The 21,065-nt window shown below is 40.3% G+C and overlaps 1 protein-coding gene across 1 annotated transcript in view; it reads left to right on the top strand.

Annotated features, from left to right (window-relative positions):
• The first annotated feature begins 8 nt into the window (after nt 1-8).
• The window catches only part of LOC115055815 (uncharacterized), a 73,695-nt gene continuing 52,638 nt past the window's right edge, over nt 9-21,065 (top strand). The window contains exon 1 of the mRNA XM_029521842.1: nt 9-160. Coding sequence (XP_029377702.1) covers nt 50-160 — 111 coding nt within the window. The 5' untranslated portion in view covers nt 9-49. The remainder of the gene's footprint in view (nt 161-21,065) is intronic.

Below are 21,065 nucleotides of genomic sequence, written 5' to 3'. Positions count from 1 at the left end.
GATAAAGAGGTAAACAGATATTTAAGCATATGAAACACAACAACATCCAATGGCGTGCTACTACATTGTGATCAGTTCCACCCACCTGCGTGACGGACAGCTGAGGAGCATCAAGGGGGTGTTCAGAGGACCAATAGGAGCCAGTGGCCAACGAAGCACGGTAAGGCCTTGAGTTTGGTGGCTGCTGGGATTTATTTTTTTTTTCTGTCTTTTTATTCTGACTCCTGTCTTTGCTGTGGAACAGAAACAAAGCCAAATTGAACTGCTACTATTTTGAAAAGTTGAAATGTGCCTGACATTAAGACTGTGCGATTGCTTTCAGAGAGCCAGATCTTTGAGTCTACCTACTGATGCAAATCCAGTCTAATCCAGGAGGCAATTGTGTCTTTGCGAGTGTGATTGTTTTCATTTTCCGCATCAAAGAGAAGACAGGAAGTCATTACCTCTAAATCAGCATTACTTAAAACACTGCCACTCACATGATTGTCAGGTCCTTAATCATCATGTTTGCTGAGTTAATTAATTGCCACTTCCATTAGGTTAATTGACTTGGTATCGGAGGCAGAGAGCTGAAGCCCCCCCACCTCTCTCACACTAAAAGCTCCTCCAACTCCGCGTCTGCACGTTAACATCTTGCTTTTTACCTTTTAGGTGTTTGATGTGTGAGGTCAGTAAAAGTCAAGAAGATTTTTTTTTTTCTCTTTTAAAGTGTTAAATTTACATTTCTCTCTAGCTTGACGCAACACTTCTACTCATGCACAAGTTCAAACAGTTTTCTACACATATTCAGATCTGAGCCTTATTTTCTAAATGTTAATAAGCGGCCAAATAAAGATCGAGGGGTTTAATGTTCACTTCCTAGTGTGATTGAGGGAAATTATCTTATATATTTGATGTTTTAAAAATAGAGCTTAGTGATTAATTGAAAACCAAACAGCATCTTATTGAAATCTGAATGAAAGTGAGTTCAGGGTAATAATTTGTCATGTAGAGTCCTCAAGCTGTGTGGGAAGATTTGAGCCGACCAGATGAGTCAGACGCTTCTTTACTTTTTTTTTTCCCTTCATAATCTAAATTCCAGCTAAAGCTTGTTCCTTTTTCTCCTTCATTCTAACTGAATGTCGCAGGCGAACATAATTACAGCAGGTCCTTGTGGGCGCGAACCAAAAATTCCTCAAAGAAAGAGACATGAGATGAGCCGTTGAGGGGCAGTGTAAGGGCAGTGCTACGGTATGGGCTCATTAAAGCACTTGATCTTTCTTTTACAAGAAATAAAGTCATCTTTGCCCATTTTAATTATAGCCCATTTTTTCAAATTAACCAAAACTTTAACCTCTTTAAAATATGTCTGTTTTTTCAAATTCAAATATAATTATAGTCATGTTTTAATTAGGAGAGATAAATATGAAACAAGTGCAGGCTCTTAAAGGGATCATGTTATGACGAGTGGGCGGCTCAGTATTTGTTCAGTCTGACCACTTTGCCTCATGTGAACGGCTGTCAGATCATATTTCATTTTTACTTGTGTCAATAGTTTTAACAGCTGTCGTAAATCATAAATTATGATGACATGTCACGGTGAAATGATGGGGCAGTAAGTCTTCAGGAGTGACTGGCCCAGAGTAAATCAACAAGGCGTTTGATCTCAGCCTGTAATGAAGGAAAGGAACACAATAGAGGAGGCAGCCGCACTGAACTGCTCTTTAATGGTCTGTATGGTTTTAACAAGCTGCAAAAAGAAAAGACAAAGCTTGACTTATACTTAAAATGAAAGCCAGTAGTGAAAGTCCTGAATCCATCTGGATTACTCTTCCATCTTGTATCACATGTACTGCAGAGCTGGAGGCCCTGACAACTGTGAGATGAACATGTAGTCTGAAAAAATGAAGCACCTCTAAGCCTCTGGCGCATAGTACCTTTCATGATCCCGACAAGGCACTGAGTGAGTGGTAATAAAAGATCTATGATCACTTTCACAAATACTTCCACTTTATTTTTCCACGGCTTAAACTCCAAATTAAATGACACTGGAGAGAAACATATTAGTGTTTCCTTCCCTCATCAAACATCTGTAATCTCATAGGCAAAGTCAGGCAGAGGAAGAGAACAGCTGAAAGATCACCCCTCAGGAGTAAATATTTTTGAAATTTGGAAAAGCTGAAAATTGCTACACCTAAAATCACCGCAATCTCCTGCTTCAAAAAGTCAAACACCCCATGTCTGATCAGCTGTGACTCACGTCCGGCTTAAAAAGATAATGATAACTTCTAGCTTAGCGATGACTGCTGCTCCGTTAAGGTTTTGGGACCTTTGCTGTGTTTTCAATATTATCCACTTTGTTTAAGGTTAAGAAATGTTTGTTGCCATGCATGTTGACTATCAGTGGGGGGTTGGGGTTATGGTTAGGGCAGTGACATATTTTTTTAGTAATATGTGAATGAATACAGGACAGTGACACACTGACTCCGACGCCTTGGGGCTTGGAACCTTTAATTTGCCTTTGAGGAAAGGTTAAAAAGTCACGATTCGAACTTTGCTATCTAGCTATGTGTCAAGCTCTTTGTGCTCTACCCTCCACCCCACCCGCCTCCCGGTTTCAGTGCTGCCATTGCTGTACTTCATACAGCATAAACGTTGGCTCTGAAAGCAATCCAGATAGCGATTATGCCTCAACATCTCATTGTTTCTCTCTGTTTTCTACTGTGCAAAAAGAGAGAATATGATGTGTAGGCGTGGAAGCTCCTGAGTAGGACTAGCAAAGTCATTTTCACTACTGAGGCAGGTGTATCATGTCTGTCATACAAGCAAATGCATACCTGCTTGCGTCCCCATGGTTACAATAATAACAGGCGCAGCTGTGTTCGGTCTAGGAGAAGACAGAATAAGTACTTGGTAACAATAAAGAAAACATGGCAAACTTTGTGGAACGGTCATGGATAATAGAACAACATAAAATTCTACATTTACATGGGAATGGAACGTGTTTCCTGTGTTTCATTGAACCCTGCATCGATGCTAACCTCACCTCGACACCGACTTTGCTCCTGTCATAATCATGACCACCACTAAGCGTCAGTTTACAACAAAATTGACAAACAATAAGCTCCTGCACAGGTGACCTATGGGATTTTTTTTTTTTTTTTTCATGTGTCTTTCAAGTGCTTTACTTACATCACAGCAAACTCTGTGTCAAACTCTGATATTTTATAGTTCCTCCTGCCTCTTATCTCATTGTTTCCTCTTTTGCTCTCAACTTCGAACAGTCAAGCTCTCTACAGCTGCTCATGGTCTCCGTCCCAAATCTCTTTTTTGAGATTTGTTGAAACACCTCATGCTGTTGCTTTTCTTGGTATCACATTTTCTCTCTTTTCTTTTGCCCCTTTCCAACTTCCCTCTAAGAAAACGTCAAGACTAAAGACACCTTTCTCATTCAAGACAGTCAAAGGGAAGTCAAAAATAGACCCTTGCTTACTGACACATTAATTATGTTGCTCGATAGAGCTTTCAGACAAGTTCATGAAACCCAGCAAACATAAGTTAAAGTTACCACAGCTAATATAACACCAAAAATAAATCAACTTTAATTAACTGAAAGAAAGTGGACGCATTTCAAAGGCATATATTAAATTCTGTTTGTCACCTAATCCAGGAATAGAAATCTTTATCAAGAGATTCGATTGGCGAACAACCACACATAACTATCACCAGTCACCTTGGATCCTTACAACAAGCTAATTTTATCTCCAACTTCTTTTAGCGCAGGCAGGTCTGATGAAATTGCATGAAACAATTGCGCCTTAAAATTTTGAAATAACATGTTGCATGCATGGGAAATGAGAGGAGGACTGCATGAGAGAGACATGAGCAGAAATAGATGGTGGAGTTTGAAGCCAAAATAGTAAAGTGAGACTGAGGAGATCAGTGGGATGGATGAGTGTCTGCGGTTTCCTTTTAACTCATGGCTCAAAGTTCAGTCACATGCTAAGATGTTTTCATTTCAGCACTTCTAGTTCTCTCATCAATCGGCAAGGCCTTCACTTAAATAAACAATTTGAGTCATTGAATTCAAAGGGGCTCATCAGGTTTAATCTATTTTATCTTCAAATAATCTTTTAAATATCTTAGATTTTACTGTCTACTTTTGAAAGATAGTAACTACAATTTTATTTTCCTTTTGTCACAAGCCCTTGTATGGTAGGAACCAGGCTTTAGCAGGCTCTTAAATCTTGTTTGAGTTTTGCACATAAATTATGGTCATTATCACAGTGTGCTTGTCTGGGAATACAGTTTAAGAGCAGATTCAAACTGATCATTATTTGGCTAGCACTTAAACACAGTGGGTACAAAATTTAGAAACAGAGGGAAACAATTGGGGTTGGTGGGGGTAACACTTTCTACAGCCTGTGATTTACTTTGCGATTTTATAGAATTAATCAGGTAATATTAATATGTAGGTATTTAAATGTAGCTGCAGAGGAAGAGGAGAAAACTGCCAGGAACCAAGCAGAACAACTGGGCAACAATTTATTCAAGCAGAATTTCTCCGTTGGGCACCAAATTTTCTGTTCCTGGCCAACATTAATGTAAAATCTGCTACAAGCCAAGGGGTGAATGTAATTGTTTTACTGCATTTCATCCAGCAGCATGATTTATCCTGGTGGGATAAATCAGCTGGGCAGCGGGGTGGTGTTTAATCGGTTAAGTCCACTACAAGTAAGTTATTCTAATCTGTAAATAACTGATAATTAGTTGCTCATTATACCATGATTTGCGCTCTTTTAAGCTATAAAAGAGCTACAAAGTTTCATTTAAGGGAGATTCCCAATGTGTCCTTACCTTACTCTACCTGCAAAGTAATGCTAGCACATTGCAACAGTGACATATGGTCAACCATAGTTACTACATGGGCTCTGCAGGATATCGGTGTTGTTAGCACCATCTCTCCTAAATTTTAGTTTTGCCTTTAGAGTATTTACTCAGTAGCTACAAAAATCTTTTCCTCTAAAATCCTCAATTATTTGTCCCTTGTTGCCCGCAGATTCACAGCATGGTGCTATAGTGCAGAGTTTGCATGTTCTCCCTGTGCCTGCGTGGGTTTCCTCCCACCATCCAAAGACATCATATGTGGGTTAAACACTGACTTTACATTGTCCATAGGACTGATTGTGAGTGCGAGTGGTTGTTGGTCTCTGTCCGCTTCTGTGTGTTGGCCCTGTGATGGACTGGTGACCTGTCCAGGGTGACACCGCCCTCAACCAATGTGAGCTGGGATTGGCTCCAGCAACCCCCATGACCCGGAAGAAGATGAATGAATGAATGAATGAATGTTGGCCGCAGACTTGTTTGTATTTCTCTCTACCTTCTTTTTGTGTTAGCAGTACACAATTTACACCTAATTTGTTCAGGAGAACACTTCAAGTCACAGGTTATACCATAGTGTTACAATAAAAATCACACATTAACCGACAAGGAACACGGAGGAAATGAGTTTAGTTTAGTTAGCAAAAGGAGGGAGGAAATTCCAATCTTTCTTTAAACAAAGGGATCAGGTGTGATTTATGGTAGATTTTAAGTAAACACCACAGGAACTGTCCCTCACATGCACTTGCAACACTGTTCGATGGAAGACTAAGATCCATACAAGATCCATCAAGCTACATCCTGCAGCTAGTTAGTGTAGCTTAGCATAAAGGAAACTAGAGAGAGCTATCCTGGTTCTGCCTCACCTGCGATCTCTTTACATCAATTATCGCAGTTATCCCCTTTGTGCTAAAATTCGAGGACAGGAAATATTTGGGACAATTTATGTGACAGACAATTTTTTTGTCAGCAAGCAGAGACTCCACTGGTTTACTGATCAGGCCGAGAGCAAGTCCATCCTTGACTGTGAGTTTTACTTATTAATTTTTTTTATTTATTGAACACTTTAAGGACATTTTGTATGTATTGTATTGTGCTGGCATAGAAGCGTGGCTTCGGAGTTCTTTCGTCACCTTGGAAACACAGTCTGAAAAATACAATCTCACTATGAGGTCCATTTAATATCTATTTTGGAGTTTTTGATGACATGTGACCTTGTGGTGAGATTATTTTCTCACTTCACAGGAGTATTTTAAAGCATTACAGCAATGTTCTTAAACCATGGAGGGATTCTGGCAAAAATGGCCCCTAGGTACAGACATGTGAAAGGCCTGCTACCGTTCTTTAGACAGGAGCGTGACACCCGGAAAGAAACACAGAATGACAAAATCTTCAATGCCATTTGGGATTCTTATGCCACTGTTTGTAGATAGTTTGTATGCTTTTGTTCTCTTTATGGGACATTTCTGTGCTGGAGCCCTGTGCACAGTAAATCTATGCAGTGTACTTAATCATTATCACTGTACTGTTACACAAGGAATTAAAAAATGGAGTAATTGACGCAATCACCATCTTTATTTTTGCATTTACCACAAGGAACAACTCTAATAATATACTTTGATTAATTCCTGATGATCTATTTCTTAAATATTTTAATACAATGACCCTTTAAAGAAAGAGAATTTAATTGAATCTTTAAATTCAGGAACACCTGTGAATATTAAGTCCATTTCGAACCTCTCAAACATAATTTCTTTATCATGATGCAATCATCATATTAAAAAGCAGTTCAGTTCTAATTCTCATTTCTTGCATTTCCGTCACGTTGTCGCTTGACAGGTGAGCGTTTTGCTGCGGCAGAGAGCAAACACATCTCACGCTGCCCGCTGATATCACCCTCCTCTCTCCTGTCTGTAAGAAAACAAATCATTCTAACACCCTGACTGAAATGGCTTTTTTTCCTGTACCTTGATTGCTTGAATGTGCCAAAGATATTTAGGCACATTGCCTGTCTCGCTCTGTTACTATTCATGCTGTCATCACAGCTCATCTCAAGTCTGAACTGGGTAGTCCAACGTCTTCATTTGTTAAAACTGAGTATACATGCATCCTTCTCCCATGTTTTGTGATCTGCATGTGCGGCTATGTTTTCATGTGCTTTGGTCGATCAGGTGGTTCTCTGTGACTCTGTGGCGACATTAATTCATGATAGCCCACCAGCTGTCAGGGAATTTTTCACACCTTTCCCAATATCAGCAAGGCCAGAGTTGTGTTGCTATAGAAACATTGATTCCAGCAAGTTAAATAACGCAGATTTTCTACACCCTACATGGTACAAAGAAGTTCACATTAAATTAATTCTGAGGGTTTAATTTTCACTCAGCAGTGATATTTTCAAGTAACTTGGGTTGTACGTGTTTGGTTGGGTGGGGGAGTTTGGAGGTTTCCTGTCCTTCCTGTTGCTCTTGAGGAAGATCCAGACGACTCCATCAGTCAGAGGAGGGCCTGCCGTTAACCGTGGTCTGGTTTATTTTCTTTATCAGAGGTCTGTGTTTAGTGCTGAGTGTTTTCAATTAAACCCACAGGTGCTGCTGGCTCCCGTCTAAGAGCAATAATGTCTTTGAGCTGCCAGGTTATGGCGCAATATTCTCTACTTGGCCTTCTCAGCTATTTGACATCAGGCCTAACAGCACCCAGGACGCCACTGGACGACAACCTACCGCCTCTCAGCCATTAATGCTGTAAACCTGGCTATGTGTGTAGTGTGATGGTTGAGCTGACTCGCCAGTAACATGGCTCCTCACTCCATAAATTAGCACTAATGGGGACACTCTGCATGCATGTACATTTGTACATGTGTGGTTGAGTGACTATGTGCGTGTTTGGTTGTGAGTGAAATGGTCAGTCTGGCTGGGTTTGAGCAGTTATGCATGTACATGTATTCAAACATGTTTCTCCGTCCGAATGTGTTTCATAGTGGTGACTTAAATGGTGTTTGTGTGACAGAGTGAGGGTATGTATTCAGTAGTTGTGAGTACATGGTGTGCTTCACTGATGTGTGAAACATCAGCTATGACTATAGAGCCATCTGCTCCAAAGGGAGAGATAGAGTGCAAGAGTGAGTGTGCGTGCAAGAGTGTGTTTGTGTGTGCGAAAATTTCTGACACAGTTTGACTACTTGCCTGAATGTTGATTTTTGTGCATGTGGGACATCATAGAGTTTCTCATTCTGAGTCTCACTAAACTAAAATATCTCCTTCATATTTTCAAATCTCACCGCTGGATAAAACTCTGTTTTCGAGCGAAGTTCTTTTGTCATGGGCATTTTCTTCCAAGAAATAATTTGTAAACAACTAACCTACATGAAACTCTCTTTCTAAGAAATAGATATGTTTACTATTAATAATGAGGATAAAAATTATTATTATATAAATATTATTATAAATATAAATTATAAATTATTTGGCCAGTCACAAATATGTTGGTACTAGACATATGGATAAAATGTGCATAGACAACCTGTTTGGTTTCCAGCATTGCAGGAAAATATCGTCTTGTGTGGCGACAGCATTACTAAAGGGTTATGTTTAGACACTTGCAGCACCTGGTGAAGATTTGGGAAAGATTGTGGCGATACACCTCCTGACTCCTGCATAAATAATTCAGTACTTCATTGATTTATTCAAAAAAGAATGAATTCATAGCCCCAGTCATCGTGAGTCTGGTCTATGAATCACTTTCCCTAGTTTTGAGTGTTGCAGTTTGAATTCTGACATAAGAAATCAAGTGAGTCAATGCAGGGAGGGCCTAAAAGATTTATATGATGTAATGGAGGTGGATGCAACCACAGATAGATTAAATTATTTTCATTACAAAAAAAGAAAATTAAGTCTTAACCTGTAACCCCTAGCAACAGAATGTGTACACTATTTGGTGTGTTAGATTTAAAGCTGTCATCCTGTCTTGGCGGGCTGTATTGTATGTATTCCTATAACACTTATGAATATTATGAATATCAAATATGTGTTCATGCTTTTCAGGAAGACACTCATGGAGCTTCACTTGACTGTTCACGTGAAAAGTGAAACACATTGTCGTTTGACAAATGAAAGAAAATTGGGTATTAAAGTTACAGTGCAGTTGAAAGAAAAATCTACAATTTTATTTTAATTTTCTCTCAGTTCGTTTTCCAATGCACAGCAACATTGCAACTGCATAAATGAATCTATTCGCACCATTTAACAATAGTAATTTTAACCCTTCACCACAGGCGCTTTACCACCACATTTAGCAAAATATACAGTCAGAAAAGCCTTAGTTCTCATAAAAATCCAGGAACATTACTCAGCCTCTCAGAATAAGCTGTAAAATCGATCCATCCATCCATCTTCTACTGCTTTTCCGTTTCCGGGTCGTGGGAAGTGCTGGGGCCAATCCCAGCTAACTCTGGGTCAGGGCACACCCTGAACAGGTCGCCAGTCCATCACAGGGCCAACGCACAGAGACAGACAGAGACCAACAACCAATCACACTCAGACCGACGGACAAGTTAGAGTCACCAGGCTAAGCTGTAAAATGTTCAATAGAAACCCATGGAGAAAAGTTGTGAGAAGGGGCACAGCTGTCAGCCACAATATATCGAGGACTTTTACTTTTCTGTACAACAAGAGCTGAAAACTGAAGGGTTTTCATAGATGGAAAAAGAATAGAGACACCACTTGACCCCTAGACTGTAAACATGAACATGAAATCATTCTTAGTCCCTGCACAGCAGAAAAAAACCTGAAAACTGATGGGCATCTTAGCCCCTCTCTCCTTCTAATACAAGAACCCCCCAGACTGAAAGAAAAGCACAATGACCTTACAAACCCTATTGTTTATGTTTCATATTGCTTTGTGTCCCCTGACTGAGCTCTATAACTTTATATTCAGGGCTGTTCCTTCGAGACCTCCTGACCCATAGACATTTGTATATAGAGGGGATATTGACTGTTTTGGGCCGCTGCCGTCACTCGAACCATATTGCAATTGAGCGTGACTGCCCTGTGAACATTTAGCAATAAATGGAGCTGTACTTTTTCTGGACATTTACATTTCTCAACAGGCTCAATTTATATTTCTTTCTTCATTTTGATCCATGTGATGTGAAAATCACAGTTTTGTGTCCAATCACTCCTCGTCTCAAGAGTTTGGGGCTGTTTTCTATAAGGAGGGTGCATTAATGTTAGGTCAGTTGGTTTATAAGCCTTGTTCCATTCAGCTGGGGGATGATTGGATGACTGATTTTGTTGAAATAATGCTTTTATACCAAATGAGCTTTGTTCAGGCTCTCCTGTCAACTGCGAGATGTTCTCATATGCTCATAAACTCCCCCCGAGTCGCATTTGCCGTTGTGTCGCCCTCGTGCAGAGCAGCACCCGCTCTTACATCTAGACATCATTGCAGATTTAGGTATGCTTGGTGTTTGTCTGGCTCCACGCTTTCACAAACACTCCTAGGAATTAAATTAGACGGTGTGGCCCTTTAAGAAAAACAACACCCTGGGAGATTTTTTTTTTTTTTTTTCATCCAGGGATGTTCTTAATGAGTTGTGGGGTGCTGAATGTTAAAGTATATATTTATGTACTCGATTACCATGGAAACTGAGGAAGCATGGTGGAGGTGAGTGGGCGTGAACGCAACTTGGATGAACCCTGCAAATGTGGTGGGAGGGACAGAGAAAGAGAGGGAGAGAGCGTGACAGAGGAAATAGAAGCAGATGGAGAAAAGTAAGACGGAAACGATGAAACGCTCTGCGATAAAGTTTGGTTGCTGTGAAAAGTTTGCAGGTTTTACTTCTAACTTCAGGTTTCCTTCTACCTTTCGCCCACCTTCTTTATTTTTGCTCCCCTCTTTCCCACCCACTGTTTTCAACAGCCTTTGTCTTTTCAGTCACTCACCTCCTCCTCTTTGGCCAGTTGTTTTCTCTCCTCTCCTCTTCTTTTCTTTCTTCCTCTCTCGACATTGACAAACTTGCTTGTTTTCTTTCTTGCATCACCTCTGCTCTCTTTTTCCTTCCATCTCCCTTTCTTCTCCTCCCCTCACCTCTCCTTTCAATAAAACATTTCTACTCATGTTTTTCCTCAGCTCTTCTACAACCTTTCTCTTTGTTCAACAAGCCCTTTTCCACCTCATTTTCCACTTGTCCTTTTGTCCTTTCATTTCTCTCGACTTCTCCCTTAATTTCCATTTTTGTTTTTTCTCTTAAGTCTCTCCCTTCCCTTCCTTTCAATGACACACTGGCAGCCTGGCTTTTACCTCGGCTCCCTCACCTTTCATCATTATCAACTGCTCCTCTTATCTGCTTTTCTCTCCTCTTTCACCTCTTTGCCTTTTGCTCCTTGTTTTAAAGAAATCTGCCGCCTCTCTATTCTTCTCCTTTGACTTCTTTTTCTTTCTTTTTTTTGTTTTCTTTTGTGCATCTTTTCTTTGGCTTATTCTATCTTTTATCTGCCTTCCTACCTTCTTTCTTTCCCCCTTATTTGTTGCTCATATAATTATTTTTATCTACCTTCTCTCCTGCTTATTCTCTTCTTTTGTCTTCTATTTCTGCCAATTAGACCTTTACTTTCAGGTTTTATTTTCCTACCATCATCACTGCTCTGCTCTACTCGCCTTTTTCCTCCTCATTTTATCTCCTTTTGCCTCTCCTCTTCTCTCCTCTCTTCATACTCAGTTTAGTGAGCAGTAAAAACAACGATAAAATAATAATAAAAACAACAACTGTCCCGAGATTATAAACCCATCTCCATCTGGATCACACACACCCTCACACTGAAGCACACACACTGAGCCGAATAGGAAGTCAAACAGAAGGCCAATAAGACACGCTTGACTGGAGGCGACTGCAGTGTGCGTGTGCATGTGTGTGTGTGTTTGATAGAGAGCGAGAGATGGAGCGAGACTGTGTGCATGAATGGAGAGAGTATTCACCCCTGTCATTGTGTGAACCTCATGTCCTCACAGTCCCAGGAAGATGAGATAAACCTGAAAACATTCCCATTGATACTCCAGGGAACGTTTCACACGAAAGACACCTGGAAGTCAGAGCGACATCCCATCACAGCGAAGTTTGGAGAAAGCGGTGATCAGGCTGAAACGACTGCTGTAATGTTTGATGACTATTTGCAGATTAAAAGCAGCCTGTAATTGCTATTTTTTACTGTTGGAGCCATAAGACCTGTCCTGCTGTACCCTTTTTACACATTCTTGGGCAGGTTTTACAGCCACAGGTTTTACCAAATTACTTTACGAGATAATTAATACTGTTGTGTGTGTGTGTTTGTGTGAGTGTGTGTGTCTGCTTGATGAAGTTAAAGAACCAGTGGTGCACAAAATTATGGCAAAAGGTACACATCTGGTCATAACAGCCCGGGGGATTGACACACATGCATTTATATTTGTAAGAACTCTAGCTGACTTGCTGCAATAAAAAACTCAAAAACTATTGCTTAGTGAAATTCTAGCACTAAAGTCCAAGGTCTATAAAAGAAATATGGAGCTAACAAATTTGTTTAATTTCACTTTATCAACTGCTCATGAAATAATCACAAAATGTCATTATAGATATTTGTGGCAACTTCCTTGGGTCTGCGAAACAAACATGAAATCTATGACCTGCATGTAACAGAAAAACTGTTGAGCATCAGCATGCAGATCTCTATATAGATGCTTTACAGATACCTCCTCACATCTGGTGTTATTGTCTTCACAATTTTGCCTGAATTTGCCTGAATCTCAATCACACAATCTCAATATGCAAATCAGCGCCGGCAGAGATGCTGGACTTGTCACCAGCCATGATGCATCTTGGAACCAGTTGCTGCTGTATGGCCTCTATTTATTTCTCTGTCGTCAGGGAACGGATTGACTGGAGCTTTCTGTGCAGTAAAAACGCTGGCGTTAAACCTGCATTATTTTAAACATTCAGCTTACATATCCAATGAAGTTAATGTGATGGGCAAATGGTATCATTGTCTCAACTTGTTTTTGTTTAAAAATGTTGTTGTTGGCCAATGATTTACAGCTAAAAATGAGAAATTATACTTTATTACAGAGATGCTATATACAATAAAAACCAAAGACATATAAGATATATAAGACGATCCACAGATATGTTAACATATCACTCAAAATAAGGAGATGCAGAGCAGTAAATGTTTTACCTTAAAACATTTCATCATACAGAGAACATACAATGTTTGGATGAAGTTGTATATTTCAGCTTTCACCCTGAAGCTGGCAAATTCTGATGGAAATTGACATGTTCATGATGAAATGTTTTCTACTAACATAATGTGATATGAAGTTGATCCTCTATGACATGAATTGTTATTTTAGGAGGAAGAAAATATTTCACTCTAGTTTTTGGGAGCTTGGGGGTCCCTGATAATGTATCAATTATAAAATGTGCCCCTCTCCAGCCCCCATACCAGCTTTTGGGTTGCTGCCTCAGGGCAACAAGATGCTATAAGGGTACTAAAATGCTCAGGTTTTATAGAATATATAATAAGTGAAATGAGGAACAAACAAACATTAAATGTACAAGAATAAGTTTTATTCAACCAACAACAATTTCAACATCGTTTTTTTCAAAAGACAACATCGAACAACAAATCAGTGGGTTAGAGATTAACTACAGTCTGTGTTTGTGTTATTAAATGTGTGATATTCTGTATGGAACCTCAGGGAAATGTTTGCTGGTGACTGTGAAACAGAGGTGGATCACATTTTTGGCACTTAGCTTTAGGTGTGCCTTTGCATCCTGGTACCTTGCATCTCCCTTTTTTTGGCCCATGGCCATTCTGTGGGCTGTGGCGTCCAGATGTGCTTCAGGGACCGGAATGGGTGTAGTGGGTCCTCTTCTCCTCTTTACTTCATAGTCCCCAGCAGTTGTGAAACTGGGACGACCTCCCTTGTGCTCCAGATTCTTGCTTCTTTTACACAAGCTTTCTGCAATATATGACTTGAACGTTTGAGCTGTCCGTCTTTCTTCATTCCACTGCTGTGGCAGTCCCTATTGTAGGCAGTCACAACAGTCCAGTAGATCTACACCACCCACATTCTTATTGGACTCCCTCACCAGAGCAGGACAGGGAACTTTAATGACTTTCTTCTGCTTGCCATCCCACTGATCAACACCACTGACTGGGCGAGCTCCAGTGTATTTGCTCAGAAGACTGACAGAACAGTTGTCATGCAACCTCCCAGAATGCAAAGTGGTTTCTCCAATCATGGCCAAAAAGATCCATCAGCATAAGAACAGTACCAGTAGAGTGAATTCCACGCTGAGCAAGTGAGATTATAAGAGGGACACTCGTGAACCAGTTGTTGAAGAACAACTTTTAGTTCTGATGCTTGAGGAATGAGCCTAACTGCTTGATGATGTTTCCTAGATCCATAAAATGTTGGTGCAACCATTTCCTGTGAGTAATTGTACATACTACAGGAAAAAAAAAAAAAATTATTATGGTGATAACTGCACAATGTTTCCCTGATGCAACAAATGAAAAACTACCATTTTATCATATCAATAAGGACAACAACTGTCTTGACTCACTCAAATATGCTTCTTTACATTTTCATTGACATCACAGATATTTTCTATACAAAGATTTTAAAATTTTAACATGTTAAAAAGTGAAATTCTTCTCACCTTCAGCTATGGTCCCAGAAAGGGCTGTTTCACCCCCAGAGGATTCAGATTCAGAGTCAGAATATTTATTGTCTGTCAGTTTACAGTGAGTGAGTTCTCACGTACTGTAAACACACAGAACAACACAAGACAAGACAGAGTGACGACAGTGCTGAGGCTAAAAGAACAAGGAGTATGGTCCCAAGATAAAAAGCAAGTTAAATTAAAGCATCGGTAGACAAAAAAGGCCTAGAAAACGTCAATCTAAGCCAAATGATAAAGATGTGCCATTCATAAAACAAGATGAAAGAAACAGTACAAGGAATAAATACATTAATTATGTTGCAGTTTTCTCTCATTTGTTAATAGCACTGATGGCCGCTGGTACAAAGCTGTTTTTGTAGCGTCTGGTTTTACAAGCAGGTACTATGATCCTCCGACCTGATGGGAGCACCTGAAATTCACTATTAAGAGGGTAGGAGTCATGGGAGGGAGGAATGGTGAAACCGATGCTCAACCCAAATGTAATTGGTCACAGACTTGTTAGCAGACTTTCAACGTAATGTTTTACTTGAAAAGAATTAAAGAGGTAGTGTGTGAACCAAAATAGTGGTTTGTTGCCTGAGAGCAACACCATGCCAAAGAGCCTTAATTTATGTATCGCAAAGTCACAAACGTTCTGTTGAGATGGTGGTAGACCATACATTTGTTTTCTTGTAATAATTTATTGCGCTTATTTTAAGCATCTTGCTTGAGGCCAGGCAAAAACCCAGTCTTCTAATTTATTATTTTGATATTTCTTTTCGTTTTGTCTTGTAAGACTCAGGATGCTACAGTGGTCCAGTTTTAGCAATGTTTGGGGTTAGGGTTATAAGTCATCTAGCAACAAAACCAATGTATGAAGTCATGGAGGTATAAATAATTCTATATAAAGACTTGACCTGCTCTACATGTAAAGTGCCTTGAAGAGACCTTGGTATGATTTGCCACTACAAAAATAAAATTGTAATTGACTTGGTTTGATTTGATAATAACCTGCCTCTGAACATATCCAGCCAAGACAACGTAATTGAAGAAACTTTAACAAACATGAAATACATTTTTCACAGTCTTATTTTCTTATGTGACTGAATGAATGGATGAATGAATTACAATGACTCATACACTAAATGGTGTCATATCTACGTCATTAGATCCAGTCAAACGCCTTCAGGTAAACATGGACTTCACTTCATTAGACAAAGTATTTAGATGCCCAGCAAAGCTTTTTTGGAAAAACCCTCAAACCAAATCGGGATCAAAATCAAATCTAACCACCTGCAATAATAGGATTCATTTCATTGTAAAGCCTGCAGGTTTGTGACCTGCTCTTATGTTCTACTGCTTCACAAGCTCCTACACCTCAGTTATCTCTGTTTGGTCTCTGTAAGCTCGAGTTCACTACAAGTCCTCCGAGCAGAGTGGACAGCGTAAACACTGATGACCTATAGATGCCCTTGCTCCAGGGCACGTCGGTAGTGTCAGGCGCTGTTGATACCTGAGATCAAACAACTAATTCCTCCTCCTGCTCAGTGGGCTTTCTAAGAGGAAGGAAAGATAGTCAGATATTTTGGCACTCAGGCCCTGCTCTAATGACACAGCAGACGAGCAGATAGCATTGATCAGAGTGACCTCTCTTTCTAAATCAATAGAAATGATCCCATCTAGATAACGTTACACACAATCAATAATGCTTTGTGTGCGTGCGTCTGTCTCTGTGTGCTGGTGTCTGCACTGATGACCTGACCTGTGTCTTGCTGAGAGCACCTGAGTATGTATGTGTGTGTGCGCCTTAATATAGTTTACAGATTGCATTTGTCCGTGTGTAAATGTGCATGAGTAAGTGTGTGTTCATGCGTGTGTGTGTGTGTGTGTGTGTGTGTGCGTTGGGGGTGGGGTGTGGTGGGCTGGGGCATTTTAAGGTCAGACAAGGTGAGGCGTAATGGGACTCTGACCAGATCCAATCTGGGACCACTTGTGGCAAAATGAATTGGCCTCACAAAAAGAAGATGAGTCTATCCCTGAGCGTGTGTGTGTGTCTTTTCCATGTGTGTATATTTCTAAAGTGTCTAAGAGTGTCTTTGTACATGTGCAAAGGCCATGCTTGCAGTGGAAACCTAATCTAATTCTGACAAGTTCTCACAGACAAAAGGGCACATTTATAAAATAATAAATAAAATCATGACACGCCACATTGGCTTTGTACCTCTGGGTGTGTACACACTCGCTGGCCCAACTCGTCGGGGCGATTCACACACCAACTGCCACTAGACTAGATCCATTTCCTTGAGGTCACCCATCACAGAACAGATGCAGTTTTTAAATCCTTGATCCTCGTGGCCTTTCTCATTTCCTCACCATGGTCTGCTGACTATCTCATCACTGACAGTAGTTTTAGGGATGTCCAGACATCAACGTTAAAACTGGGAAAGATGGAGCTGGGAAGAGTGAAGAGTTGACTGTATTTTTTGGACGTCCAACTATCATTTCACCGGCACTCAAAATCTGTATGATGTAGTTGGGACTTGAAATTTTTTTGATGAAGCTAATTGGGACGTTTACGGTTGCCTCTTATATCACCAGATGCTCCAGTTGCAGAGGGGACAGCCATTAAACCATCCGAATCCAGAATGTGCGCAGATTTGTATGCAACAGAGTTTTTGTGTGTGTCTTTTTTTGGGTCAGTTTGACATGTCGGTGTAGAAACACAAACATTCACACTTAATAAACAATTCAATGGGAGTTTCCTCTCCACCTCACCTGTCTGGGTGTTCTGTTTTTCAGGCAGAACCCCAGACAGTGAGCTACTTCATCCAGCCTAGACCTCCTTGTAGTGAGATGACAATGCTCAAGCTGCACTCTATTGAAATTCTTTCTTTCTGTTGTCAGATATTCACCACGTGGTCTTGAAAGGTTGTTTCTGGCTTTCTCTTTTGTGGCGCACAACAGCTGCCGTCAGTTTGGGGTCGCAGGAGTTACAACGGATTCTGATGGCATTCCAGAATTTGAACAAGAGAAAATAGCTCTATAATGTCCACAGAAATTTTTCAAACCACTGCTGCAACATAATCCACTTCTACAGCATTCACCTATATGTTCATTATCATCTTGCCAGGATTAGGGCTCCCAGATTAGTGTATTTCAGGGAAAAATCTTTGTACATTTAAATCCAGTCTGCTCCAAACGCAGACCCAGAGTTTATTATTCTATTATCCTGTGCCACAGATCTGATCTCACATTCATGGGCTCAGCAAATTGACTGAAATAGGCTTCAACAACAAGCCAGTATTTATTATTATTATGCAATCTACAACACACAGTACATATCCCAGCAAATCCAGAAATAGGTTACAAGTATGCTCTGAAACTCGCACTGAGCAGAAGTGTTTAACCAAACCAGAGCTGTCAGGAAGAGTTTGCAAGAACCTCTGATCAGCAGAGATATGCGGAGATATGATTGGATTACTTCAGGAGATCCAGGAACAGATTAAAAAATAAATCACACACGCAATTAACATATCTGGAATAAACAGACTGGTTTCAGGTCAGCTGAAGATCCCTTTGCTTTTATGAGAAAAAACAAAAACAAAATGAAAGCCTTTTTACTGATTATTGTATCCTGTCAGTAGGACAGCATTTTGATTCAAGCATATCTTTAGTTATTAATCAAATACATTTTATCACCTTATCATACCACCATTACTTTGATTTCTATCATTCAGCTAACCAAACTTGAAAAAGGTGAAACAGTCCCTTTCAGTGTTTGATCACCTGTTGACCAAGCAGATGTCTGCTCACCTTTAGGCCTGTTCTCTGTGGTGTTCACTGTGGGAATCATCATTATTCCCTATATGATGATAGAGGTCTTGAGCTTAATGTGGCCTGATATAATGTCTCTTATGATTTGACTGATCAGTTTAGTGACGAAAAAAAAAACAAAAAAACAACAAAAACAACAACAAAAAACAACTCTCCTAAAAAGAGACTTGTTCATCAATAGATGAGTTCACCCTGGTTTGGAGAGAGCACATGAACCAACAAAAGAATTAAAAATCAATTATTTATTCAGGGTGAACATTATCAGTATCAGCTGAAATGATCTTTGGACATTAGCCATCACACCATTATCTGCCAATTTAAAAAAACTGATTAAGCAAAATGCTGCAGTTTGACAAAATGCTGGACCTCGTTGTGATCTTCCTGGAGTGCATGTATATCTTCCTGTAGCAGGAGAGAGAGACAAAATGCATAATATGTAAATTGTAAATTGAGTAAACAAAGTTACTTCTTAGAAAAAAAGAAGTGCAAGTGTCAGAAATGCATTATTTTTTGATTCTGCATGTAAGCAGGAGTCATGCTTACATTGTTCCTTGTGGAAATTGCCAAATTATCAGTATTGGTATCAGCAAAATAATCCAATATGACACATCCCTATTATTTACAGCTCATATAATCTACAGCCATGAATTGTCATTTTAACCAGATATAAAAATCTGTATAAATGACAGAGTGCCAGATCACAGTAGGCATAGGTACAAACGTGATAAAACAGGGGTCAGGCAAAGGTCATGGGTTAGGGTAACTCTCTGGTGAAGTTCAGGGAAATTTCATTTTTGTGGTTAAAAGAAACAAATTTGAGTGTTACTGCACATATGATTATATGTGCAGTAATATGTGTCTGTGATTTACTGGTGAAAGGACTTTTGTTTTAAAGACACTGATCATAAAAATTAATCTGCTGTGACAAATCAATTCTGACTACCAAGGCCAAAAAAAAAAAAAAAAAAGCCACTTTCAAAGTTCCATTCAAATGTACAGATTAGTATCTGATACTTGAAAGACTCCATTGACTTCAGGGTCATTGTGCTGTCCGACCATCACGCGGTACATATGTTTATGTTGATTTCCTCTGCCATCTATGCCACTGTTTCCCCACAGCTTCAACAGCACCTGTCTCAGCTCTGGCACCTCTATTTCCGGCTTCCCTCAGTTTACCTCTTTCCTCGCCATGCGCCACCATGCAGTGTGGAATATAAATAAACCACCAACACCAAGAAGCCACAGCCACTACAGACAGACAGACACACACACACACAAACAGATTTTTATGCAGCAACTAGTTTGACCGTATTTCTATTTTGGGACGGTTCGACTTCTTTGTAAGTCTGCTTCACCGCCTTTGGAGTGTTTCTTGGCTGTAAAATAAAGGCTGCGGATACATGTACGTTTCCACAAAAATTTGTTAGCGCTCTCTATTACAAGGCGTGTGTCTGAGTGTATGTGTGCGTGTCTGTGTATGTGTGGCGTGAGAGAGGCAGAGATAACATTGTTCTCCTGGAAATCTATCAGCTCCAACAGGATTCATTTCTCTCTCTCTCCCTCCCTCGCTTACTCTATCCCCCTCCTCATCTCCTCTTGCCTCCCCATCTTTCTCGCCCCCTCTTCCTTTGCCTCCTACTCCTCTTTCCATTACTCTCGTTTCTCGAGCTCTCCCCAAACAGAGCACCAGTTGCACTTCATAACACGTAGTTTAGCAGCTGCCCACCAAAAACAGAGCTGCATTGGGAGACAATGGATAGCCAGGCTAAGTTGTGTGTGTGTGCTTGCACGCGTGTATGTATTTGGCCGTGTGCATCGGCATGTCTGCAAAAGCTATCTTCTCTAAATGAGACTCTGCCTCCTCTACCCCTGACAGAGAGAGAGATAGATATGAGGATGGCAGAGAAATGGGAGTCGAGAGGAAAGTGGTGAGGCGGGAGACAGTTGTGAAGATGGGAGAAAGGGAGAGGGAAGGGAAGGATGCGAAGGAAAGTGAGACGACGGAAGAAGATACTAAGGAGGGGAAATGAGTAATAGAGCGTGAGAGAATAAAAAGAGATCTATAGGGATTAGGTGAGAGGGGGAAAAATTAGTTATGGCTGGTGCAGATGGAGGACAAGAGAGATCGAGGTAGGGCAAAGCAAGGTTGTACTCTGCATTTGTCAGTTCAACTCCATTCAAGTCAGAATGTGTAATTTACTCATGTAGGGAGCAAACACATGCAAAACATAACATATGACAGGGCGAATAAGCAGCCTGGCAGATTTCAAGCGTATGCAGGTAAGATGGCTTTTATAAATCCATGACCATGTGGTGTGGTGGAAATAAAACAGCTCTGAAACCTTCAGCATAAAGCAGCTTGATCTGGACCTACATGTGAAAAGATTCTGTATGTTAAGACCAGAACGAACAGTCAGCCTTTTCAATATGTCCCTCGCCTCTGCAACGTCAAGTTTGTGAAGAATGGTTTTGAAGCAGGCTGCTCAGTTGTCACCATCTTGTCAATTGCCTGACTCCACCTATTTCCTTGCTAGTCCAAATATGGGCAAAATGGTGGGATGTGTTCAGAGCTGACAGTTCGGTGCTTGTTGCCAATATTAAAGAAGAGAATAAATACCTGTGACAGGATCTGAAAATGTAATATTAGACTCGTTGCATATTACACACTAAAGGA

The sequence above is a fragment of the Echeneis naucrates genome, chromosome 15 (genome assembly GCF_900963305.1).
Source record: "Echeneis naucrates chromosome 15, fEcheNa1.1, whole genome shotgun sequence".
Taxonomy (NCBI): Eukaryota; Metazoa; Chordata; class Actinopteri; order Carangiformes; family Echeneidae; genus Echeneis; species Echeneis naucrates.
The sequence above is the reverse complement of the archived record's forward strand: the minus strand, read 5'-3'. Positions and strand labels throughout refer to the sequence as shown.